This window comes from Ovis aries, chromosome 20 (genome assembly GCF_016772045.2).
Source record: "Ovis aries strain OAR_USU_Benz2616 breed Rambouillet chromosome 20, ARS-UI_Ramb_v3.0, whole genome shotgun sequence".
In the NCBI taxonomy this organism is placed as follows: Eukaryota; Metazoa; Chordata; class Mammalia; order Artiodactyla; family Bovidae; genus Ovis; species Ovis aries.
The window spans coordinates 22,113,343-22,140,312 of record NC_056073.1 but is presented as its reverse complement, the minus strand read 5'-3'; the positions used below and the strand labels follow the sequence as shown (position 1 = coordinate 22,140,312).

Here is a 26,970-nt window from a genome sequence, read left to right as displayed (position 1 = left end):
AAAGAACCTGCCTGCCAATGCAGGAGTCAGGAGACACAGGTCTGATCCCTGAGTAGGGGGAATGGAGGAGGAAATGGCAACTGACTCCAGTGACTCCAGCATTCTTGCGTGGAAAATCCCATGAGAGGAGCTTGGGGTCTACAGTCCACAGGGTCCCCAAGAGTAGACAAGATTGAGCGGCTGAGCACACAGTATATACACACTTAGATACACACGTAAGAATAAGCTGACATATATTTATTGATAAAATTGATAGGGACAAAAGACCAACAATGACCATGCTGGATATAAATACAGAAAAAGAAAAATTATGAGAGGTGAGGGAGCAAAGATGGTTGCGAACAACCATTTTGGAAGGTCAAGGTTATTCTGTCATTCCGAGATATGTGCATGGTATTTCATGATTCAAAGAATCCAGATACTTTTTCAATAGGGGTGCTAATATTTAACAAGTAAGGTAACTTCCAACTAACTGTGTACCTAGTGATCATTTAGTTTGTTGACTGAAAAAAGACACACAACAAGAGATCTGTGAGTTCAGTTTTATTGGAGGAATTTTGAGGACTGTAGCCCAAGATACAGCCTCTCAGACAGCTCTAAGGAACTGTTCCAAAGAGATAAGGGGTGAGGGGAAGGGTGGGGTTCAGTATATATTACATTTGGTGAAGAAGGTATACACGCAATCAAGCACACATCTCAGTAGAAAGTTGCTGCTAGTCAGAAGGAGCAGAAGTCTCCATTAATTATTTCAGTGTTTTTCTAGATATGAGAAGATGCAAGAAAATGGGCTTATAAAGTTTTCCCCTGAAAATATCTATCTGAAGGCCTGTTCTGCCAGCCTCACTAGAACACAAAGGGCGTTATTCCTGATCTCCGCCCTAAACTCCTTTCAGGATGCGTTGAAGGTCGGTGACTGCCGTGGCTGGTGACTTCATCCTTGCAGAACTAGATGGTGAGGGACATTTTTTTGTTGTTGTCAAGCCATGCCTCCAGGATGTGAGGGCTATCTGATTGCGACATCTGTCACCCCATTGATCGCCAGGGTTGATTCGGCTCATCTCGCTGGCTAGGCGGGTGTCCCCTTCCTCCCTCACCACTCCATGAGCGTCCCTCCCGAAGCTGCGCCCTCCGTCGAAGAGGACGACCATCCCCGATAGAGGAGGACCGGTCTTCGGTCAAGGGTATATGAGTAGCTGCGCTCCCCTGCTAGAACCTCCAAATCAAGCTCTCAAGCTATGTCTACAAACACAAAATAAGAAAAATTATATTAAGCGTTAATGAGTGAAAACATAGCTCCGTTTCTTTTACCATTTTCTACCCACTTCTTGGGCTCACCTGGTGGCTCAGTATCTGTCGGTTCTACATATATGCTACTTGCGGTATCTGTCTGCCACTGCAGGAGACATGGGTTTGATCTCCCTGGGTCAGGAAGATCCCTTGAAGAAGGAAATGTCAACCCCACTTCAGTATTCTTGACTAGGAAATCCCATGGACGTAGGAGCCTGGCAGGCTGCAGTCAGCGGAGTTGCAAAAGAGTTGGACACGACCTAGCAACTAAACAAAAATCCACTTCTTATGGTAATCTCTCACAGAAATACCTATATCTTAGTTAGTCAAACCATCTGTCACAAAAATAAAGTGCAGTCCCATAGGTTAAAGTGTTAGGGGCAATTTTGTCCAGACATGTAGGGAAAGAAGCATATAAAATAGGAGGGAACTAACACTTAACAAATTTTTACTACATGGCATGCAATTTACACACGTTTTCTCATCTTAGCACTATTAAATAAAATATTATTTTTCCTAATTACTTAGTATATTTACAAGCTGTCATTAAATAATGTGACTGTTGACCAGGCATTGGTCTGTTCTAGTGTATTTTTGCATATGACTCAAGAAATCTAGTGTAAACATGAAAATGCACCAAAATTATTGAATTATGTACAACTTTGTGCAATCTATAGGCTAATGTAAGCAGGCAGAAATGTCTACTGGTGCTACATATATGCTACTTGTGATTTATTGATTTATACTTCCTCATTTATTAAAATTCAATACATGAAATCCTTACATTTTGGAGACAGAGAAAACCTGAAATTATTTGTTCAGCTCTTTTCTTTTCTGAGATGTGGAAACATGCTTAGAATTACTAACTAAGCTTTCATAGACAAATAGAATCAAATGATGATAATTTAATATGTAATGTAGATCAATGGTATGCTGAATTTCATACAGCCAGAAAATAAATATTAATATCAGGAGAACTTAAAACTTAGAAATACCAATAAGTTATGGAGTCTCTTTCCATTCTGTTTTGAAAGACATTGTGACCTTGCATTTACAAAGATAAGACTAAATTATTCACCAAAATAAGGGTCAAGCAATTACTAATGAATATATTTTATATCTCTGTAAGAAAGCATTGTATTCTCTATAGTTCACAAAAAATGATAAACAGAGATTTATTCTTACAGAAAAAAAAAGTAATCTTGAAAACTCTAATGTTGTAATGAGCATAGTTTGGTTAAGCACGGTCAAAATACTGATTTACAAAAATGTGGATAAATTTAGCAGGATATGCACTTCAAAGAATAAGTGTACAGTAGTTAAATGGAAATAGCTATTTTTAAAAGTTGCGTGGGGAATCACAAGATAATGTGAAAAGTTCAGTTAGACAACCAGCAATGAAATTTGAGACTGCTGGTATTATGACAAATCCGGTTTCCAACCTTGTTGACAGATTTACTTGCACAACCAGAATTTGTCAGAGCAGGAAATAGGTATAATGCATATATACCTCTCTAACGTCGTTCTCTCCACTTGTCTTCTTCCCACAGATAAAGCAGGTAACTTCATCCTGCCCCGAAGATCAACAGTAAGTGACAGTATCTTTATTTTTAAAGTGAACATTTTACTGTGGCAAAGTACTTAATGCCTTGTCAGTGAAAAAATGATACCTAGTAAATGACTCTGTGGTTTTCAAGACTGTTGATAACCTATATTGAGAGTAATGATCTTAAGCTATTCTATTCTTTTTAAGCTAAGAAAGTAACATATAGCTCTAACATTAACAAAAAGCATTTTTATCTAATATAATAAATTAGTTTTTACCTTTTGTTCTAAATAAGCAATATAATTAATTCCTATGCCTGTAATTTTTGGAAACAATTATACCAGAACTTCCTTTAATGCAAAAATGAAAAACTATGGTTATATGTGTGTTCATACTTCCAAGATAATAACTTAAGGAACATGTTTGAGTCAGTTCTAATGAGGTGGATGAACCTAAAGCCTATTATATAGAGTGAAGTAAGTCAGAAAAAGAAAAGCAAATGTTGTATATTAATGCATACATATGGAATCTAGAAAGATGGTACTGACAAACTTATTTGCAGGACAGCAGTGGAGACGCAGATACAAACAGACTTGGGAGGAGAGGGAGGGAGGAATTGAAAGAGCAAAATTGAAACACATACATTACCATATGTAAAATAGATAGCCAGGGGGAATTTGCTGTATGATACAGGGAAGTCAAACTCCTTGCTCTGTGACAACCTAGAGGGGTGGGGTGGAGTGAGAGGTAGGAGGGAGGTTCCAGAGGAAGGGGATAGATGTATACCTATGGCTGATCATGTTGATGTATGTCAGAAACTAACACAATATTGTAAAGCAATTATCCTCCAATTAAAAATTTGTTATAAATGAATAAAATAATTTTACTAGTATTAACATATATGGACATTTTATAATATAGACATTATTAAAATAAGTATGGGAAGCTATTGCTAATAGTTTTAAATCCACCAAAACAAAGTAATAGCACCAATCTTGAAACAAAAATATTCTAAAGATTACCAACCTAAGATAAAATATCCCCTATGAAATGCAGTCAAAAAAACAAAAAAAAGTTAGAAACTTTCCCAACAAAAGTCAACCTTTTCAGGCATTTACTTTTATATAAGTGATTTAAGTATAATATCAGTTGCATTTATTTTATATAAGGAGGCAATTTTTATATAAAACTTTATATTCCTTGGCAAATAAGAAGTGATCCTAGATAAGCAGATATCAAGAAACCACATACCTGCCTCTGATGACCTGTGAGCAGCTATTCACTTCACAGAGGAAAGGTTTCACTTTAAAAACATTTTAAATTAATGCTTTTCTCCTCTGTGGCTAACTAGCATCCACGAAGCTTAGGGAAGACATACTATTGCCAGAGAAGATTTCGTAGTCCCACTTCTGCTATTTAAAACTAAAACCTACAATGTCTACCTATATGATTCACACTCTGGAGAAGAATCAAAGGAAATTAAACTGATTTCAAGTTTCAAGCCTGGGAGCTACTCTACAATGATAGGGCTTCTGAATTGAGGTCAGATTTCTAAGAGGAAGAGATAAATTGTGAGGAGGAGTGTCAGAACTCTTGAGTAATGTTTAAATCCCCACAGTGCTAAGAATTCTAGTAACGTTTTTCAGTAAATTCAAGCAAAGAGAAGAGAATTCATCTTTGGGAAGAACAAATAATTGCTTTCTGGGAACTCAGTGTAGCTGTTGTTATTTAGATATCTTTGTAGATTTCTTATATGATGAAGTCTAAAAGGTTTGCAAACTCTTATAGGCTGCTTTCCATTTCACATGTAAGTGGTGAGATGAAAGAATGTGTTATAATGAAGATTAAATATTATATTAAACTATATTTGAAAAATAATGCATCCTATAGTTTTCTGATGTCTTCCCTGGTGGCTCGGTTGGTAAAGAGTCTGCCTGCAATGCAGGAGACCCGGATTCAACCCCTGGGTTGGGAGGATTCCCTGTAGAAGAAAATGGCAACCCGCTCCAGTATTCTTGCCTGGAGAATTCCATGGACAGAGGAGCCTGGTGGGCTATAGTCTATGCTGTCACAAAGAGTCGGACATGACTGAGTGACTAATACTTTCACTTCACGTAGTTTTCTGAGCTGTAGTTAGGTGTATAAGTGTGTCTATAACTATAATGGAGAAGAAAATGGCAACCCACTCCAGTACTCTTGCCTGGAAAATTCCATGGATGAAGGAGCCTGGTAGGCTACAGTCCATGGGATCGCAAAGAGTCGGACACTACTGAGCAACTTCACTCACTCACTCACATATTATGTACACATGTGTTAATACTTTTAATGGCATGTTCTTCTAGTCCCCATAATTCTTTAAAACATTTCCATTCTCTTTTTTCAGAAGCAAGAGCTTTGAGCCCAAAATATCTAGTTTTATCCCCCAGTTCTGCTTGCAAGTTTATGGCACTTCATTATTGAATCTCTGATGCTGGGACTGCCCATCTGTAAGCCAGGGTATTGAGTAGATTATTGTGAGTTTAAAGTGAGCCCATAAAGAAAAACCCAGTACTTCACAAGAAAGTTGTGCATGCATGCTCAGCTGTGTCCAACTCTTTGGCAACCCCATGTACTGCAGCCCCTCTGTCCATGGATTTTCCAGGCAAGAATGCTGGAACTGGAGTGGGTTGCCATTTCTTTCTCCAGGGAATCTTCCCGACCCAGGGATTGAACCCATGTCTCTTGCATCTCCTGCATTGACAGGAAGATTGTTTACCACTGTGCCACCTGGGAAGTCGCCATATAATGGCATCATTATACATGGCTCACTTAGGGCAAGGGGCTTCCTGCCTGTTCATAATAGCATCTAGATTGCACAAGGTAGTACATTATTCAATAATTTTGGTTTATTTTCATACTTATACTAGCTTTCCTGGGTCATATAGCAAAAATATACTAGAACAGACTTAATCCCAGAATCCTTTTCATTTGCTGCCACTCCTTAGGTTTCATTTCCTTAGGAAAGAGCATTGAGAGGAAGTAGTTATACTAATTCATACATAACCCTAGGGGGTGAGATGGAATAGGTGTATGAATGTAATAGCAATGTAGAGTAATCCACACATTTCTTTACATCTGATGAAGGTTATGTTCCCCTGATGCTATCTTGCTGATACATAGCCCCAGGGCAGGTGGCTAGTTCTGTTGCTACAGAATTTTGCAATAATGGGGAAGCAATGATTATCTTGAGGCAAGAGCAAAAATTAAAAGGCTTGGCTCTCACTACACACTCAGGCCAGCTATTGCCTCAGGATGCGACCTCTTCCTCCACTTCACACCCATCACACACACATACACACACACATCAACACATACACACTAGAGGTCATGAGAGACTTACTTCTCCCCAGGTTTTCTTCCTATCTTTTTTATATTTCTTGAAACTCATAATTCTATTTTGCTTCTGTCATTCCTTCCATATCCATGTTGGAGTGAAACAAGAAGCCTGCCTATTTTGACATTGTGACTGGAATAGAAACCTGGAAGTTTGCTTTGTAAACAGACCCTTTTATGAACTCTCTTCTTAAGAACAAAGCACATTCTCCTTAGTTTATAATTTGAAAATTCTTATTTCCACAAGATGGACTTTTAAGGCAATGTTTGCTTGCATAATTTTTATAAAGTCCTTTTTATCTTCTAATAAGCAATGATATCATGTCATTAGAGAAAATAATATTTTCTTTTTCAAGTGAGTGTTTCAAACTTAGCAAAGAGCCTGACATCAAGGTGAGAAAGAAATAAGATGTTACAGTTTAACTGTATTATATACATTTTCACTTCAAAAAGACTTGTTCTGCTCTTAGTCATTAGATATTAGGGCTTCCCAGGTAGTGCTAGCGGTAAAGAATCCACCTGCTATTGCCGGAGATGTCAAGAGATGCAGGTTCAACTCCTGAGTCAGGAAGATCCCCTGGAGGAGGCACAGCAACCCACTCCAGTATTCTTGCCTGGAGAATCCCCATGAACAGACAAACCTGGCGGGCTACAGTCCACAGGGTCACAAAAAGTCAGACACGACTGAAGCAACTTAGCGTGCACGTGTAAACCATCAACACTTGGAATCAGAAATATTTCAAGTCCTGTATTTGGCTTTTCTCTAGTCACACTTAGGAGAGATGACTAATCACCCGAAAAGGAAAATGATGAAAAGCAGAAGGAAAATCATGTAAGGAAAGCTGCAATGACTTCTACACAGCAAAATAACTCTTTAAGGGAAATGAGTGAAAAGGAATCTAAAGTTTGTTACTAAGTAAATAGCAGCTGAAACACATAACTACACACATTTAGAAATCTTCTGCATGCAAGCAGAGAACAGAAAAAAGCAGATATTTTTCCTAGTTCTTTCCATTGATTTCAGTGTGACTGTACCAAACATGATTGCAAATAAATCATATCTAATCTGTACCTTCTATTTAAGGGGGCCACTGAAGAAGAGAGGTGGAATGGAGCTAAAAGCACTGGTCTTATAGTTGCTGATGGACCTTTATTATATTTACATCATCTGACATACTTATTTCCAGAGCCCTGTGCTATGCTGGATTTTTTCCTCTGCCAGAATGGGTCAACAGCAAAAGAAAAAGAAAACCTTTCCCTCCACTTTTGCACACATTTGGAAAGGTTCAACAAGTTCATATTCTAGGTGCTTGAATCATGAGCTACCCTAATGATATGCTGAGGGTCAGAGAGTGAATGAGAATCATATTTTGTTAACTTGAATATGTCCAGTAGATTCTAGCCTGCTGTCATGGATAGTGTGCAAAACTTGATGACTGTCTGTTAAAGAAAAAAATAATTACTGAGTGTCACTGGCTGGGAGGAAAAGAAAGACCCATTTTTCTCTTTGGCTTTCAATTCTCCTCGAGGCCCACTTGAGCCATTGCCCAAGGAATGTACATGTCCAGGGACACTAACCTAAGAAAGAGTCCTCTGGAGACTTAGCTTCTGAAGCTCTACCACTAAGCACATAAAGAGGGACCTGTCTTTAGCCATAAGGCATTTAAAAGAATGAAAATGGTAGTCTGTCCTTTCTACACTCACAGTCAAATTATAGAAGAAAATGTCAAAAGTACATGAAAAAAATTGAGAGAAATAAGATCTTGCAGATGGGTCAGAGAAAATGAATATATAATCAAAACTTTACGTGATAAGTTTTAAAGGCTCCCATCCAGTGGCAAGATCAGTGTTTTTGGACTTAACTTGTGAGTTTCTTTGGGAAGAGGCACTTAGAAATGTTTTCTGAAGGATGTGGCTAGAATCCAGGGTTGAGGATTAATATAATCTAAGGCGTTAACAGCATATGATCAAAGGATAACTAAAGAAGCCTGGCTAGAGTTAAGGAAAATGAAAAAAAGATTATCTAATGAATGATGTCACAGGTTGGATCCTCTAGGAACAATATCTGAGAGATGGAAAGCTTATCAGGAAATGAACTTGAGATCAATTTCTTTGGGAGGGAGTCAGGGGAAAGCAAAATTAGGCAGAGGTGTGATGTAGTCTCATTGGAGGCTTCAGCCAGTCGAGTTCAGAAGTTGGGATAATGTTTCAGAGTTGTCTCTGCTTGGAGCAAAGAGGTCAGGCCTTTATATCCCACACCTGACAGCCATAGGATGAGGGTGAATTAGGAAGAGAGCATGACCTTGGGCCAGGAGGCTGCCTTCAGCAAAGCCAATCCCTGAAGAGCCTGAGAGATGAGAGATTTCTGCTGGGAGAGCAAGCATCTTAAATAATAATAAAAATAGTAATGATAATGCTAGAAGGGGGGGTACATGTTGTTATTTTTTATGTTTTCAGATTGCTTTGATGTTATTTATCTTCTCAAACATCACAAAATCCCTATGAGGTGACCCTATGTCACCATATTCTAACTTGATATAATGAATATTTTCAATTTTATATAACTAGTTAAAGATGAGCTGGGTATAACAGTATTACCAATGATAACAACAAAATCCCAGGCTTGTCAACATTTATAGCACTCGCTTTCCTTCATGACAATACCAGGTACCAAAGTTTAGATTTGCTCAATAAAGGGCCAGGTGTCCCTGAAAAATTCAAATGGCTCTTTTTAATATTAAATTTGTGTATCTGCTTTATACAGAAATAAGTTCATTTTTCTTTCCCTGTTTTTCCTTTTCTGTCTTCATATTTTCATTCCTTTCACCTACCTCTTCCTTTTGCCCACCTAAAATCTAAATAAAATCAACCTTTTTCTATTGCTGCGAGTGAAATTTTAATGGTAAAGAAGAGCTTACAATTTCAAAACACTGTATAAACACTTCTATAATTTGTATCCTTCATAGAACCCTTATAGGAATAAGCTATCAGTTTTATGATTTCCAATCCAATTACATCCCTTTTCATTCTAGTTATTAAACAGACAAAAATACTTCATTAAAATGCCAACAAAGCGCTCTATTATTCCAACACAGTTACATAAATGAGGGGTATTATAATGGCCTATGTTTTGAAGTCAAGAAGGATATCCTAAGAAAATATTTGCACTCTCCAAGACTTAGAAGTTTTATATTTGAAAGACAACAGAAAATGATTGACTTAATTGTTAACATTCTCTAATTTTTTTTTCTAATTTTCTCAAATGTGTTCAGTCATTTATTGGCTATGTATCAGCTGCAAAAAGATTTATATTAATAGTAATGTAGGACTATTTCTGTCAAGGCAGAATGCTTAACATTCTTACCCAGAACTCCACGCCCCCCAAAAGTATGATACTGTTTAGTGGGAAATGGTTATTGAGGTTAAAAAAAAATCCCAAGTAGCCTCAATCTGGCAATGAGTCTGTCAGAAGGTTACTTAACATCTCTGTGCTTCATTTCTTCACTTACAGAAAAAGCCTAAACCATTAGTTAGCTTCACCAGGTGGCAAAAAGAGCAACCAAGACAATAAATCTGACAAAAGTCAGAGGCACTTTTCCAAGAGTGCCTTCGCAATAATTACTAGAATTATAGTGATATAGACTGGTTTAGATGGTAAAGAATCCTCCTGCAATGCAGGAGACCCAGTGTTTGATCCCTGGGCCTAGAAGATCCCCTGGAGAAGGGGGTGGCTACCCACTCCAGTATTCTTGCCTGGAGAGTTTCACGGACAGAGGAGCTTGGCAGGCTACAGTTCATGGGGTCGCAAAAAGAGTCAAACATGACTGAGCAACTAACACTTTCACACTCTTCACTTCACAGACTCATTATAGGAAATGCACAGAAGAAAATAACACCTTATCACATGAGGATGAATTCATTCTTTTGTATTTTTGTTTAATTTTATTTCCTGTTTGCCTAGCTTTTTGTCTGATCATTTATTTTGTAAGAGAATGGTCTGAGGTTCTATTTTTGCTGCTGTCCTCCAGGTGAATCATAATGTCTGCATTCCCAAACTCCTGAGCATCAAGTTCCCCCATATCACTATGCAATACAATTTCTCCTGTTACCCTATATTAAAACTAGTCCCAGGACATCCCTGCTGGTCAATGGCTAAGACTCAGTGCTCTCAACACAGGGGGCCCAGGTTCAATCCCTGGTCAGGAAACTAGGTGCCGCAGGCCACAACCAGGAGTTTGCGTGCTGCAACTAAGACCCAGAGCAGGCAAATAAATAAATGTTAAGAAAAAAACTGACCCCAGAGAAACCTGTGTCATAGAGCTTTTGTCATCTATCCAGGAGAAAAGCCAAGGTATATTGCAATGTGGATGATGAGTGGCAATCAGTAAACGCTTAACGTAGATATGCAGCTTCAGATTTCCAATGACTACATGTTATGGGCCTTGGAATGCACTTGAAAGTAATCTGACCCTCAATATACATGAGAAAGTATGTTAGTCTGCTCAGGCTGCTATTACAAAATACTATAGGTTGGGTGGCTTGAGCAACAGAAATTTATTTTCTCACAATTCTCACCTGAGACCAAGGTGGCAGTATGGTCAGTTTCTGGTGAGACTTCTCTTCCTGACTTGCAGAGGGCCACCTTCATGGCACACTCACATGGGCTTTTCTCTGGGTTCGTGGAGACAAGAGAGAGAGACAGAGAGAGGGCTTGAATGTCTCTTCTGAACACTAATTCTGTGAATTAGAACCCATTCTTATAACCTCATTTAATCTTAATTATTTATTTAGGGGCCCTAATATAAATATAGCCACACTAGGGGGGTTAGAGCTTCAATATATAAATTTTGGAAGGGCCCATAGTTTTTCACAGAAGGCTAAGCACCTCCCACGTACCATTTGATGTTCCATTTTTTTTTTTTTTTTTCAAAAAAACTTAACTTCAAAATAAAAACATTTTCCTTGTTACAAAATCATCATAAAATAACTTTTATGTCAATATGCTTAAGCAAGAGAATGTGTTTGAATTTATTTAGACATTTTACCCCTGTGATATTGAATATTTAATTCATTACAATATTTACCTTTATAAATATTAATGTGATGAAAAAATATGCCTAAAGCTTTACCAGTATATATTATTATTTCCTGGGGATTCCAAGCAGTTGAATTAGTGAGGCAAATGATGTGAATATATTAAAGGTGTTCACAGGATTGGGTTGGTATTAATAAGACCTTGAAATGTAAGAACTATACCTTTTGTTTTTAGATCCAGAAAGAGAATGTTGCCTTTTTGGAATTTAAGACATTGTAATAAAGAGGAAGATTTGAATGGGAATGAATAGGGACACTGGGCAGAGTTGAAGAGAGCTGTTGAAATTACCAAAGAAAAGCATTTACTCCTTAGTGGATTTACCTAGGGCTCTAGGAAATGCACGCATAGGAGCCAGAGCTCTGACAGGGAAGAAGTGGCATATGTTCACCGGTAATTTGAGATGTTAATTGGGGTTATAAAGGGTTAAGCAAGGTGTAAGGAAACTAGCAAGGGCTAGTGGTTCTTTTTTTTTTTTTAATGTCCTCTCCCTCCTGAAACTCCTGAACCTCCCACCCAGCTCCCTCCCCATCTCACCCCTCTAGGCTGCTGCAGAGCCGAAGTTTGAGTTCCCTGAGCCTTATTGCAAATTCCCACTGGCTATCTATTTACATATGGTAGTGTATGTTTCCATGATACTCTTTCCATACCTTCCACCCTCCCCCTCCTCCTCCCCACCCCCTCTACCGTGTCCATAAGTCTGTTCTCTACGTCTGTGTCTCCACTGCGTGCTTTGTGCTAAGTCGCTCCAGTCATGTCCGACCCTTTGCAACTCCATAGGCTGTAGCCCACCTGGCTCCTCTGTCCAGGCAAGAATACTGGAGTGGGTTTCCATGCCCTCCTCCAGCTGTGTCTCCACCACTGCCCTGCCCTGCAAATAAGTTCCCCCGGACCATCTTTTTAGATTCCACATATATGTGTGTGTTGTTTTATCACAGTCGGGAAGTGTGAAGAAGCCATTCCTAGCACCTGGAGAATAATCATATGGAGAAACTGTGGAACTAGGGCAGAATTGGATTTCCCTTGTGGCTCAGTGATGAAGAATCCGCCTGCCAATGTAGGAGACACGGGTTGGATCCCTGGGTTGGGAAGATGCTCTGGAGAAAGAAATGACAACCCACTCCAATATTCTTGCCGGAGAAATCCTATGGACAGAGGAGCCTGGCGGGCTACAGCCCCTGGGGTCACAAGAGTCAGATACAACTTAGCGGCAACAACAGGGTAGAATTACTTCTCATCAACATTCACGGTGACCTTCAAGGGTTTCAATCCAGTGCTTCAATCTGTTCTTTACTGTTCCCATTGGAGGCTCAGGCCTGGGGCCCAATCATTATCATTCTACTGACTCCTGGTGACGCGTCCTCTTTTCTTCATGTCCACTGATGAATCTGGTGTAACTGAGATCCCTGCTTTGTGTGTTTTGTTTTTTCCCCTGTGTTCCTCAGAAGTTCATGCACTAAACATTCCAATGCAGGTCTTTGTTCCTTTGTTTTGTTTTCCCAGCGATGGCATTATTCACGGTGGTTTTGTTCCTGGCGGCTGTGTGGCTTCCATTCTTTCCTGCAAAGGGACAGGTATGGTCAAGGGTAAAAATCTTTTCACAACAAGCCATGCAACTTTGAGGGATCAGTGTTTGAAAGTAAAAAAGACCGGAGTGTCTGGTACATTGCAAAATACTTCTAAGTTGCTCACTGTTCTTCAGTCTAAGGCTGTGGCAACCAATATGGTAGCTTTTAGCCACGTGAGGATATGCAACACTGGAAATATGGATAGTGTGAATTGAGACCTGCATAAATACAATACAGTATGATGTAGTGAAAAAAAATGGAGGTAAAAATCTCATTAATAATTTTAATATCGATCACATAATAAACACTGTAATATAATCAAGTGATATATATTATACTTAGCAATTCAATGTTTATTTTTTCTTTTTTTATATTAAAATCATATGTGATGCCTTAATTATATTTCTGGTGACAGCACTGGTTTATGGATTTAAAAGCTAATGATACTTCTCCTGTCCCAAGATCTTTTCTGATTTTACTTTTATTTAATACATTTCAAAGTGACTCCCACAGAAAATTAGCAACATATTTATATGATCTCAAATTAGCAAAACTTCTTCCCACACATCACCACATTTAATTTTCATAATTATCCTGTGAGAATAATTTTAAATTAAAAGGCAAGAAAATTCACTAAAGATATTAAGTATTTTGATTTTGCCCATAATTTTATAATTAGTATACGTTAGGTAAGATGTTCTAATTATTTCTAATATGCTGCCTCACTTTAATAATCTCCCAAACAGGATCAATCATGTTCTCCAATGATTGGTGTGAAGATGCCCATATAAGGTGTTGACCTCCTGATCAGAGAACCTCTGAATGTGAGGAGGTTTGGGCACTGCTGTCTGTTCCTACACCCTCCTTTGACTCCAGGCACACAAGATTAGCTAGGATCACAGGTTTCTGACATTGCATTTAACCTCATTTGGCATTTACAAATATAGCTATTGTGTTATTATAATCAAAATTTCAATCCAAATACAATACATTCATCAGCTAGGGTTTCATTCAAGTTGTTTGCTGTGTTCCCAATTTCTTCCCTGAAGATTCCTTCCATGGCCCTTTCTAGTCCCCTGTTATGTGTCCAGTCCAGGTCCCAGTCTTTATTTATAAAAGTATTTAAAAGGGAGATATAATTTGGGTCCTTTGCACCAGCAAATGTCTCTTGATCAGATACTCCACACACCCTCTGCCCAGAGCATTTTCTCCAGATGCCTAGAAAACACAATTTATCTTTCAATATCCCAGTCCACACCATATTTTGTGAAATCTTTTCTAAGCTCAATCAAGAAGAATTAATCCCTCCTCCCTTTATATCTAGTAGACCCCTCCTATCATTTCAGTTATCAGGTCATAATTACCTATTTATGTCATATTGCCTCTCCAATATAAACTCTTTAAGGATAAATAGATACCACCTTTTATCCACTGTACTTTCAACACTTTTCATATCACCTGTCTGCTCATTTTTAAAACAAACCAATGAAAAACATGTCTTCTTCAATAGAATTTATCTGCAAAGCAAGATAGGGTAAGAAGCAGAAAATAATGACTTTTCAGAAACAAAATTTTGGTATGCTTTGAAATGAAACTACATTTTTCAGAATCAAAAGGACATATCCAGGGAGCTATTTTACAATCTGATGTATTTAGGTTACTGAAAAAGTAATTGTGGTTTTGCATTGTTGAACTTTGCTATTTGATATTGGAATACACTCTTAAATAAATATGGTTAGGTATACATCATTTTAATATGCATTTATCAATTTTTGCTAATGACATTGCTTGCTGTATATTTTGTATTTATTTTAGACTAGGGAAATGATCTTAGGCAAAAAGCAAATTTGAGCAATTTTCTTATTTGAGTTCAGAATGGGTTGGAAAGCAATGGAAATAACTCTCATCATCAACAATGCATTTAGCCCAGGAACTTCCAAGAATATACAGTGCAGTGATGGTTAAAGAAGTTTTGCAAAGGAGACAGGAGCCTTGAAGATGAGCACAGTGGCCAGCCATCAGAAGTTGATTGACCAATTGAGAGCATCATCAAAGCTGGCCTCTTAAAACTACATGAGAATTTGCCAAAGAACTCAACATTGACCCTTCTATGGTCATTCAGCATTTGAAGCAAATTGCAAAGATAAAAAAGCTCAGTTAATGGGTGCCTCTTGAGCTGACTGAAAATAAAAAATATCCTTTTGAAGTGTCGTTTTCTCTTATTCTATGCAACAACAAACCATTTCTCAACAGAATTGTAACATGTAAAAAAAGTGGATTTTCTACAACAACTGGCAATGACCAGCTCAGTGTTTGGACTGAGAAGAAGCTCCAAAGCACTTCCCACAACCAAACTTGCACTCCAAAAAGGTCATGGTCACTGCCTGGTGGTCTGCTGACCATCTGATATACTGCTGCTGCTGCTGCTGCTAAGTCGCTTCACTCGTGTCTGACTCTGTGCGAGCCCATAGACGGCAGCCCACCAGGCTCCCCCGTCCCTGAAATTCTCCAGGCAAAAACACTGGAGTGGGTTGCCATTTCCTTCTCCAATGCATGAAAGTGAAAAGCGAAAGTGAAGCCACTCGGTCGTGTCCAACTTAGCAACCAGTGGACTGCAGCCTACCAGCCTCCTCCGTCCATGGGATTTTCCAGGCAAGAGTACTGGAGTGGGTTGACATTGCCTTCTCCCATCTGATACACTACAGCTTTCTGAATCCCAGCAAAACCATTACATCTGAGAAGTATGCTCAGCAAATCCATAAGATGTACTGAAAACTACAACACCTGTGGCTGACACTGGGCAACAGAAAGGACCCAATTCTTCCCCACAACAGCACGTGACCACATGTTGCACTATCAACACTTCAAAAGTTGAACAAATTGAACTATGAAGTTTTGCCCCATCTGCCATATTCACCTGACCTATCGTCAACCAACTACAATTTCAAGCATCAAGACAGCTGTTTTGCAGGGAAAATTCTTCTGCAACCAGAAACAGGCAGAAAATGCTTTCCAAGGGTTCACTGAATCCCAAAGCAAGTATTTTTTTGCTACAGGAGTAAACAAACTTATTTCTTGTTGGCGAAAATGCGTTGATTGCAATGGTTCCTATTTTGATTAATAAAGATGTGTTTGAGCCTAGTTATGATGATTTAAAATTCACGGTCCGAAACCACAATTACTTTTACACAGAGATTGGTATTTCACATCGGCTGCTGCTGCTGCTGCTAAGTCGGTTCAGTTGCATCCTTGCTATTTAGGAATCGATAGCTGGGAAAGCGCCCAGTCTGGGAGTACCACACATTCAATATTGGTCCCTGTCTTTAGGAACATACAAACAGGCAGGAGAAATGGACACATAACAAGATCATGGCAATAAAGTGTGGTGAGACCCATGTTCACAGTATTTGTAGAACTTTGAGGAGACTTAGCACTGGGGAAGGGAGAGAATAACTTATCCCAGGGTGTCAGGGAAAATCAACAAAAGGCCCTGTCTGGGCTTAATGCTTCAAAATTTTGCTCATGTACATATACCATGAGACGCTTCTGTAAATTTAAGTCACCAAATTGCTCAGACTTTCTGAGAACTATTTACACACCCTACTCTACCTCCAGACTCAAGCCTTCCCAACATACATGCAAAGATACACTAAAAATATCAGCACCTGACTTAATATCCTGTTAATTATATTTCTGTTACTAAAAGGAACAAAGTCAGCAATAGTTCACTAATTGGAATGGCATTGCTCCCTCCAAATTGCTTTGGAGATTTTTTTATAATATTGTTAAACTGTCTTTTGAGAGACCCCATGAAGTCTGTCACATAATAGGTAGAATTATTTACTGGAGTATTGAGTACACCTGGATTCTGCCTAAACATACTTTCTCTAAATACACACAGCGTGTCAGTTCAAGGTTCCCCAAACATCTAAAACAAGGGTGCCCAACCTCCAGGATCTAATGCCTGATGATCTGAGGTGGAGCTGATGTAATTAACCATAGAAATAAAGTGTACAATAAAGCTAATATGCTTGAATCATCCTGAAACCACCTCCTGCTCCCCAGGTCCATGGAAAAATTGTCTTCCGAGAAACCAGTTCCTGGTGCCAAAAAGGTTGGGAACCACTGGTCTAAAAGGAGCCACCTACCTGCACCCTATCACTCCCTTTCCACAGCCTGATTGAGTGTGAATGAGAATGTTTAATGGCTCCAATCTTGTAACTTTGTCATTGTGTTTTCATTCATATGTCTAGAAAACTCACACTGAGATGTCTCTTCATTCTAGAAAGTGGCATTTATAGCCCCGGAGGTGTCTTTATTTTTTGACTGCACCGTGCAACGTATGGAATCTTAGTTCCCTGACCAGTGATAGAACCCGTGCCTCCTGAAGCAGAAGCACAGGGTCACTGGACCACCAGGGAATTTCCATCGAGGCATTCTGAATCATCACGGCATGAATTACAGCCCGACTCTTAAAATTCAACATTATTTCTTTCTTAAAAATTATAGTTTGGGCTCAGATTCATTGGCAGTGCTTAATAATACTGACTTGAACTGAACATGTCTGAAAATAATCTTTTTTCTCTTAAATTAACTTATGCATTCTTCTATACAGTTTCAAAACTTTTAAAAACTAATCCTAAACTGACTTTCCTTCAGGATCAACGTTTTGCTGATTTGTCAACCACCCTGAAAAATGTCCAAACTGAGATTGTAAACAAACACAATGACCTAAGGAGAGGAGTCTCTCCACCTCCCAGTAACATGCTGAAGATGGTAAGAAGCAGTCACATAAAGAAAGTGGCTTGAGCTGGCTGTGGTAAGAGCTGGCACCTAGTAAATTACATCTCTTAAGAACTTTCAAGCTTTGGAAGTTCTGGCTCTGCTTTGTTATTTCATTTGAGCTGTGTTATGGACAGGGAAGAAATTCTTCTTCTTTTAAATTCTATATACTATTTTTTGCTTAAAAATCATACTTCCTCCTTCTGTATTCTATTCACGACAATAGTTTAAATCTGTCAGAATCTATAATCTATCATGCATATTTCAGAGTTTACCATATTTGAAAGTGGAATTTCTCCCCTAAAAAGAAAAAAATGCATCTACATACATACGTATACAATCAGTATGAAGCTTCAGGGTGCCCATGGAACCCCTGAAGCCTCTCCATGAACCCTGCCGCTGAGGTTAGTATGTGCCTTCTGACCTTAATAAGCTGACTTTTAGATACTTTCACTAGGTTTTTTCTGTTGTTTTTTTATAAAAACAGCTTTCTCATAACTTCTCTGGCCTGTGTGCTCCCTTCCTTCTATTACCTCTCTGTACAGTCATAACTACAATACCATCACCCACACCATCCTCATGATTAATGTCCACTCCACCTGGGCTGTAATTTATGACCGAGACCTTTTCTAGAAGATACGTTATTAGCAGGAGAAATCCAAGTTTTGTTAACTTTAAGGAAGAGAACATAAAAATATCTTACCACTGCAAATGTTACCACTCCCTCCCCACAAAAATGGCCAAACATCTTCTGAGGTGCCCTCTTGCCACTCTGAAAGGGCCTATGCAAATGAGGGGCCTTCATTAGCTCATTGTCTCATTGGTCTCTTAAATTTTGCTTCATTATAGTGAAGCAACTTGTCTAGTTTTAAGGGCTATCTAAATTGTGGGGGGCAGAAGTAAAAGCAAATCTTTAGATATCAGTGAGAGATGTCTTTCTGCTCAGTATTTCTTCTAACCTAGAGTTAATGGGTTATTACGTTTTGATCTAGGGTAAATAACAGCCCACTGTTCTAAGTCCAGTACTGAAGGCCACATGTCTCCCAGACGTACTTTCTTAAAAAAAAAAAAAAGGAACTAAGAGTAAAGTATGCCAGCTCAGTACTACAGGAAAAATAATCTTAACATCTCCATGTGTTGATCAATATTTAGAGAGGATCATTACTAAAAACTGAGGTGTGTCTACTGTGCCATCAAAAACAGACCATTAACTCTCTTAGATTTTTTGATTACTTAGGGCAGATGTACGATTTTGTGGAGCAGAAAAAGACACATGAAAAAGATATCCATGGATATCATGATAAGCAGAAGATGCACATAGAGAAATTTTGTGCTTATATAGACTAGTCCACTATTCTAATCATAAAACTTATCCTCCTTTGTAATTTAAGTCATTGAATGCATCTTTTTTTTCCTCTTCTTGTTTTAGCAATGGAACAGCAAGGCAGCAGCAAATGCCCAAAACTGGGCAAACAAGTGCCTTTTCAAACACAGTAACAAAAAGGATAGAATAGTAGGTATGTAATTTAATATTTTTGTTGAGTCCATAAACAAGCAAGACCATAAGGGCTATTTTTGACCTTACATTAAGAAAGCTTTGTGAATAAATGTTGCTTATAATGCTGCCTTTTTCAATTTAAAAACTCTCTGCAGGAGAAAGAACTCTGAGAAGTACCACATTGTGCTTATTGTGTGTTTTATATTTTACAAAAACTGGCTCACACAATATCGTATTTGTGCCTCTTAACCATCCCCTAAGTAAAGCAGTCATGAGTCATCTCTTCCTCTGTTTTATAGAATAGAAAACTGTCAGAGAGAAATCAGTTGTTATCTTTAAACCTATTTATATTTGTACTTATAACATATGTTTGATTAAATCATTTTGATGACAGAATGTCAAGTCTTTTGTATATTCTGGGTGATTGCCATACAATCATTACTATATAGATTAAAAAATAACCTGTTAGACATGACTTCTGCATCAGGAAACATAGAAACAATGAGATAAAATATCTTATTATTAAATATTGGATAAAATATTTACTGAAATTATCAAAAATGGCATAGATTTAGGCAAACCCAATTTGAAAGAAGCAAATGACTTATCTGTTTTATATGTAGAACTGTCATTGTTACTTGTATTTTTTTGCTATAATTTAGTGAAATCAGGAAGATGACAATATTCAGTAGAAGATTGGAACAAATTTTCTTGAAGACCTCAATCTACTGTTAAAATCTTAGCTTCTTTCTTTCCTTCTTAAAGGATTTATCCAAGAGTAATTTAGTTTGCACTCCCTTAAAGTAGCACGTAGACATTACATTTAAAGCCACCTAATTTGAAATAATTCAACTTGAAAAATATATTGAGATATATATTGAAAATATCTTGAAATACTTCTGTTGTGCTACAAGTCACTTCTTTCCTTATTCTTTGAGAATTTGGCCTGTGATGCTCTTATTTGCTTATTAAGGGGAGATTCATAATCTTTGAAAATATTGTCTTTTCTAGTGCCATTTGCTTTATATTGGGGTTTTTAATTAAAGGCTGAGTGCTAGCTTTTTTTCAAAGTTCATACAGAATAGCAATCATAAACATTTATTTAGGGTCCTATGTATAAAACAATCTTTGATGAATGTGGGCAAGCATCAGAGAGAAATTGAGTTAGTCTCTGCCTGTAGCCCACAAAGCAGAGTATGCATTAAAGCATATGCTCGTGAAAATTTAAAGTGTAAACAGATGAATCTAGGGAGAACAGATACTAAAGAAAAAAAAACTTGATGTACTCAAAATCGTGCACGTTGAGGCCATTCTCAAGGTGTTAAGCACATCTGACTTCTTTCCAGCTTATAGCTGATGAGAAACTCCCTCATGGATTAACAGCTATGAGCGCTGTGAAGGACAGGGACTTTGAATGTCTTATGGCTTTCACCGTGAATGATCTGTTTCTTCTCAGGTACAAGGAACTGTGGTGAGAATCTCTTTATGTCAAGTTACCCTTCCACATGGTCTAATGCAATCCAAAACTGGTATGATGAGGTCCATGATTTTGCTTTTGAAGTAGGGCCGAAGAGTCCCCAAGCAGTAGTTGGACATTTTACCCAGGTAAGGGAACAGATAAAAACATTCTGACATCAGTACTTTAAAAAGGAGGCTTCTCCAAATTTTGACTGATTCCAATGTTGAACTGAAAGGAAGATCTCAAATGGGTAAAGAGTAGTTTTCCTATGTTATGGGTATGTCAGCCGTGAGCTGTCATTTGTCAAAAGCCTGCACACTTTGAATGGGGAAATAGACCCTGTATTTTTCTTACAGCCTAAATGGATTAAATAGTGAATGTACATGGAAATGTAGTATTTTAAAAGATTTTTAGGGAATTTCCTGGCAGTCCAGCAGTTAGCACTCAGCACTTACACTGCCGTGGCCTGGCTTCCATCCCTGGATGGGGAACAAAGATCCTGTAAGCTGCATGGAGTGGCTAAAATAAAATAAAAATAAAAATAAAATATATCAGTAACATTCTTTTCAGTTTTATATTTCTTATTATAGTTTTTTCAATATATATTCTTCTGTAATGTACTCTCCTATCTTCACTTATGTGCTCATAGGTTGTTTGGTACTCATCTTTCCTTATTGGATGTGGAGTTGCCTACTGTCCCAAACAAAGTCTAAAGTACCTCTATGTTTGCCAATACTGTCCTGCGTAAGTATTTACTTTCAAGTTTGTTGTCAATACATAATGCCATCAGCAATCTAATATTTTAACATTGTTATCTAAAGGACAAACCAGACTTTTAAAAAAGAATTTTTCAGTAGAGGGGAGAAGGGATAAAACTTTAGAAGAGTTTCTTAAATTTGAGGCACAACCAATCTCTCCCTGTCCCTTGATGGGATATGTTTACCTCTTGCCAGCATGTGAGGGTGCACAGCCTTACCAAGTCCATCAAGTTTCAGTTCAGTTCAGCTCAGTCGCTCAGTCATGTCCAACTCTTTGCGACCCCATGAATTGCAGCACGCCAGGCCTCCCTGTCCATCACCAACTCCCGGAGTTCACTCAGACTCGCGTCCATCGAGTCAGTGATGCCATCCAGCCATCTCATCCTCTGTTGTCCCCTTCTTCTGCCCCCAATCCCTCCCAGCATCAGAGTCTTTTCCAATGAGTCAACTCTTCTCATGAGGTGGCCAAAGTACTGGAGTTTCAGCTTTAGCATCATTCCTTCCAAAGAATCCCAGGGCTGATCTCCTTCAGAATGGACTGGTTGGATCTCCTTGCCGTCCAAGGGACTCTCAAGAGTCTTCTCCAACACCGCAGTTCAAAAGCATCAATTCTTCAATGTTACCACACTGAAATGCACTCTGTAAAACTTTAGAGCCTATTAGCCCATTTCGGCTCAGGCTGTTAGACTAGGGTCAAGAAAGTAAGTGCACATGTGAATTATTCTTACTTTGCATTGGGATCTGTGTACACTTGGGGAATGTTAGTTTTTCAGTCATTTGACATGATTTAAAACACTGAAAGATATTTAGTCCCATATGATGGTGGATGCTTCCCTTGGAGCATAAATTAAATTTAAAAAACGAAAAATGCTTGACATTTTGTATTTCAAATTTCAGTGGTAATATTGTTGGCAAACAGCATGTCCCGTACCAAAAGGGAACACCTTGTGGCAGCTGCCCCAATCACTGTGACAACGGACTATGCAGTAAGTTTGAAACCACTAACTGGCTAATATAAATGACCTGACATGGCTGAGCATTAGAAGATATTCTGAATGTAACCAACTTAAGCAATGCCTTCCTCCAAAAGGCAAAATTAAAATTATTCAGCAGAGTGCCTTTAAGCAAAAAGTTGACACTGTTGAGAATTCTTACTTGCAATGAAGTTGGTTACTGTACATAACCTAAAGAAACATCTACCACCAATGTATATTTGTAGCTGTGTTGAACCCATGACATATTGGCATATCTGAAAAACTTCCTGTGGAAATTAATCATTGCAACTGAATATGAACTTTCTTTTCACTAAATTTAATGACATTATAGCAAAGATGGAATTTTAAAAAGAGAAATATGTACAAATATAAAGATGTGATACCACAGAATATGACTTAACCTGGAAAGGCATATTGAAAATTATAATTCCTTATATGTTAATGAATTCATCATACTAAATTCCTCATTTTTCCCATAGGGTAATTTAATCATCAGATTTGGTTTAATGAACACTTGTATTTTTATCTGCTAATAACTTTTACATTCTTTTAAAATGTCAATCAAATCTGCTTATAGTGTTATTTGCTCACATAAACTTCACATATATCTTAGTAAAAGGAGTGAAATTAATGTCATATAATGTCTTATTCCGTGTTGCTGTTAACGAGGTATAGCATTGGTATTTTTGTTTAGTTGGTGTATGTTATTATAATTATTATTCACAGTGCAATTAACCCATTAACTGAGATTTCTACCTTTTAAATGCATTCACCTAACTGAATTACAGCACTCTCTCTGGAAGAATTGCTCAGCCATAATTCAGAATAGTGATGATATCAAAGCTTTGTATAAATTAACTACAGAAGAAAATAATTACACCTGGGCTGAATACTATTTGTTGAGGAGCTTGGAATTTATCCTAGTAGTAATGAGCAACCAATTGAAAGATTTCAAATGGAAGAATAATGAAATCAGAATTGTGTTTTACAAAGAACAATAGCATGCAGAAACAATTGGATGGGAATCCAGCTTGGAGACTGTTGAAAAACACGGGTTTAAAAGCAAATATCTTTACTGCATGAGGGCAAAATGAATGAAGAGAAACGGACAGAGATAGGAAATAGGAAGAATGTAGAAGAGCCAGTGTTTCTCACCTGTGCTTGTTGCACGCTGATGAAAAATAGGGGGAAAACATCATTAATCAACTATACTTCAGTTTAAAAAGAAAGAGAGAGAAACTAGAAATATAGAAGGGAATGAGTTCAGGTTAATTCCTAGTGCCCGGATTAAATTATGCCACTTCTCTGAGTCTGGGTGAAAGGAGGGGAGAGTTGGGAAGCAATACTATAAAACTGCCAAGTTTGTAGGTAGGATAATGTACTTGGCTTGAGATGTGTTGAGTCTGTGGCCACTGAGGGACATCTGAACGGAAATACCCAATAATCATGGTGTAATTTCCTTTTGTTTTTGCAATTTTGCACCCACATCTTCTTAAAATGATTTCTTATTCCTGAAAGAAAGACTAGTAGAATTAGAATCTACAGCAACAGAGTCCAGTATAACTTTTTGCATTCATGGAAATGTTAAATAATTGTACTATCTCTTAAAGTAGCCCTTGGCCACATTGGTTATTGAGCACTTGGAATGTAAGTAGTATCACTGAGAACCCAAAATTTTTATTTTATTTTATTTTAATTCAATTAGGTTTAAATGTAAGCAATCACCTGCCTAGTGCTGATCATTTCGGACAGTGCAGTTCTAGAGAGATTCATTTAAATTCACCATACTCTGTTTTCTGAGGAAGGAAAAGAGGCCAATTCATTTTAGAAACATTTCAAAAGATTAAAATTTTAAAATAAATGATGAGCTAATTGACTAGTTTAACTAAGAGACCTTATGTGTCCTTCAAGCTATGAAGTGCTTGTCACAGGGTAATGATGCCAACATGTTTGCTCAATTTTCTCTTTCTCACTCACATTGAATTTACTGTTTGTGTTGCTGCTGTGGAGGAAAATGATAATGAAGTGATTACTTTCTTTGCTTTTATTCCAGCCAATAGTTGTGAGTACGAAGATACCTATTCTAACTGTGCATCTTTAAAGGAAACATGGACCTGTGCCTCTGATTTTGTGAAGACCAATTGCAAGGCTGCCTGCAACTGTCAAGGCAAAATTTATTAAATTCCCAGTACTGACCAAGCAGGGCTACATGATGGAAGGCTGCATCATCTTCTCAGATTTGATATTTACTAACAAGGAAATCACAGACATGTTAGCTACAAATTTGATTTTTAAGTAGTAATGAGTCTTTTTCTCCTAGATCTGCTTTTTATTTTACAGAATTTTTTTCATACAAAAAATAATTTAATGTAACCTAATCTATGATAACAACTTTGGATTTTGATATAGACTGGGTGATGTAAATTTAACTGAATTTAATCAAGTTGAAGATTCTGAAAGCTGTATTCTCTTACAAATATGATCACTAGAAATTTGAACTGAAATTGAGAATCATGTATAAAATAAACAAGCTATAAGGATATTCTGTATGGCACAGGGCATGTAGCCAATATTCTATAATAACTATAAATGGAGTATAACCTTTAAAATTGCAAATCACTATGTTGTACCCCTGAAACATATAATATTGTACATCAATTATACCTCAAAACAACCTGAGGAGGAGGTGAAGAGTTATATCAGAAAACTTGGGATCCCCAAGGCCTGGGAGATGGGACAGAGGAAGCTCTGATTTAGACCTCACTTTTCAGCTCCTACAGGCAATGCCCAGACCACCTTGCCTGCCAGTCTAGGGGCATTCTCCCCGGCGCCAAGGCTTCCCACTTCTCCTCCATCTCTCAAATCCGGGCTTGGGGCCCTTGACTTGAGGGTAATCCCATGCTGGGAATGTGAAAGAAAGAAAGAAATTGAGAATCATATTTCTAGAACAAGATGTATGAAAAGGTCAGAATGTAATATCATTGTCTCATGAATCCTGAACTACAGTCCTCGTTCCCAGTCGCACTTTATAGCTAAACATCTTCAAAGATACATATGCTATCTTTAATTCTTCCTCTCCCAGCCACGCTCTTCCCACTGATGTCTCCCATTTTTACAATTAAATTCAAATCATTCTTCCTAAGATAGCCTCCATCTTCATTTGGCCAAAATCAGTGAAGACTTTTGGGTCTTCATCTGCATAAATTGCACAGTAGACTATGACCACGCCTTCCTTTTAAAGTCTCCTTTCTTTTAGACAAATCTTCCTTAAAGAAATATTCAAAATAATATATTTTGAATATACCTTCCTTTTGAATATACCTCCCTTTTGAATATACCTTCCTTCAGGAGGTAGAACTTTGTCCACTCGCTATTGAGTCTGTGCTGAACTTAGGGACTCACTTCCACAGCGGAAGGTATGAACAGTGGGAAAATCTGGCAAATAACGTCTTAACTAAGTGATCAAAATTCCACATCATTACTGACTCAGTAATGAGCCATGTGGATTCACATACCACCGTATATGACATAATTAAAAGAGATATCACTTCTGTGGTACTCTTTGCAACCCTTGTCTTACTATGCAATAAAACATCAGGGAAACCTAAATAGAAAATACCCTGATCAGGACTCAAAGCTGTCAAAATCATGAGCAATAAGGAAATTCTGAGAAAACATTACAGACCAGAGGAGAATAAGGAGACAGAACAACTAAATACAATGTGGTACCTTGTATCAGATCCTGGAGCAGAAGGAGGACATTAACGGAAAATTGATGAAATCTGAAAAATATCCACGGTATTTTTAACAACAGTGTTGATTTCTTAGTCTTGATCAATGTACCAGAGAGACGTAAAATGTTAATATTAGGGGAAACTGTAACTGGGTAGAGAATGTATGGGAATTCTCTGTACTATATTAGCTAAATTTCTGTAAACCTAAAAATACTCCAAAATAAAAACTTTAGTTACTCAGTCATGTCAAACTCTTTGCGACCCCATGGACTGTAGCCTGCCAAGCTCCTCTGTCCGTGGGATTCTCCAGGCAAGAATATTGGAGTGGGTAGCCATTCCCTTCTCCGGGGGATCTTCCTGACCCAGAGACTGAACATGAGTCTCCTATATTGCAGGCAGATTCTTTGCTATCTGAGCCATAATAAAAGGTGCATTACAAAATTCTTTATTCCTTGGTTCCATGACACTTCATACTTTTCCTCCAGATAATCTGGTTTTTCTTTCTTGGACTTCCCCCGCCCTGCCACCCTACTCCCATCGCCCCTTGCTCCTACCACCAACCATCAGGTTTCAGTTCCTCTATTCCATTGTTAAACGATCTTTTTTCCCATGGGCCTTTCAGATACTGCAGATGATTGGAATGTCAAATCAGACTCACTGGTTTATCCAGTGTCAAGCTTCACTTATTATTTCAAGGATAGGCATGGCCATAAATCCAAGGGGCAGCAGGGAGACCTCAAGGTCACTAAGGCAGTCCCCTGATGCTGCTTGGCAGCACATTTCTTTATCTCTAAAGTAATAGACTTCCAGATTAATCAACTTTCAAAACCTTTTTATAGATGTCTCAAATACTTAGGAAAACATTCATACTCTTAAACT

At 38.0% G+C, this 26,970-nt stretch overlaps 1 protein-coding gene and 1 long non-coding RNA gene across 3 annotated transcripts; one reads left to right on the top strand and one right to left on the bottom strand.

Moving 5' to 3' along the window:
* Positions 1-321: 321 nt before the first annotated feature.
* LOC132658303 (uncharacterized) lies at positions 322-3,044 on the bottom strand. The gene is made up of 3 exons (XR_009597734.1): positions 2,798-3,044; positions 1,336-1,554; positions 322-1,239 (listed from the first exon to the last, which is right to left on the bottom strand). It is a non-coding gene; the product is annotated as an uncharacterized LOC132658303 (long non-coding RNA).
* CRISP3 (cysteine-rich secretory protein 3) lies at positions 2,783-26,331 on the top strand. Of its 2 annotated transcripts, NM_001185121.1 has the most exon segments (8): positions 2,816-2,875; positions 12,801-12,871; positions 17,525-17,641; positions 19,077-19,164; positions 20,602-20,750; positions 21,254-21,348; positions 22,260-22,348; positions 24,411-24,743. In NM_001185121.1, coding segments are annotated over 7 exon segments (735 nt in total). In that variant the 5' UTR covers positions 2,816-2,875; positions 12,801-12,802; the 3' UTR covers positions 24,539-24,743.
* Positions 26,332-26,970: the final 639 nt, after the last annotated feature.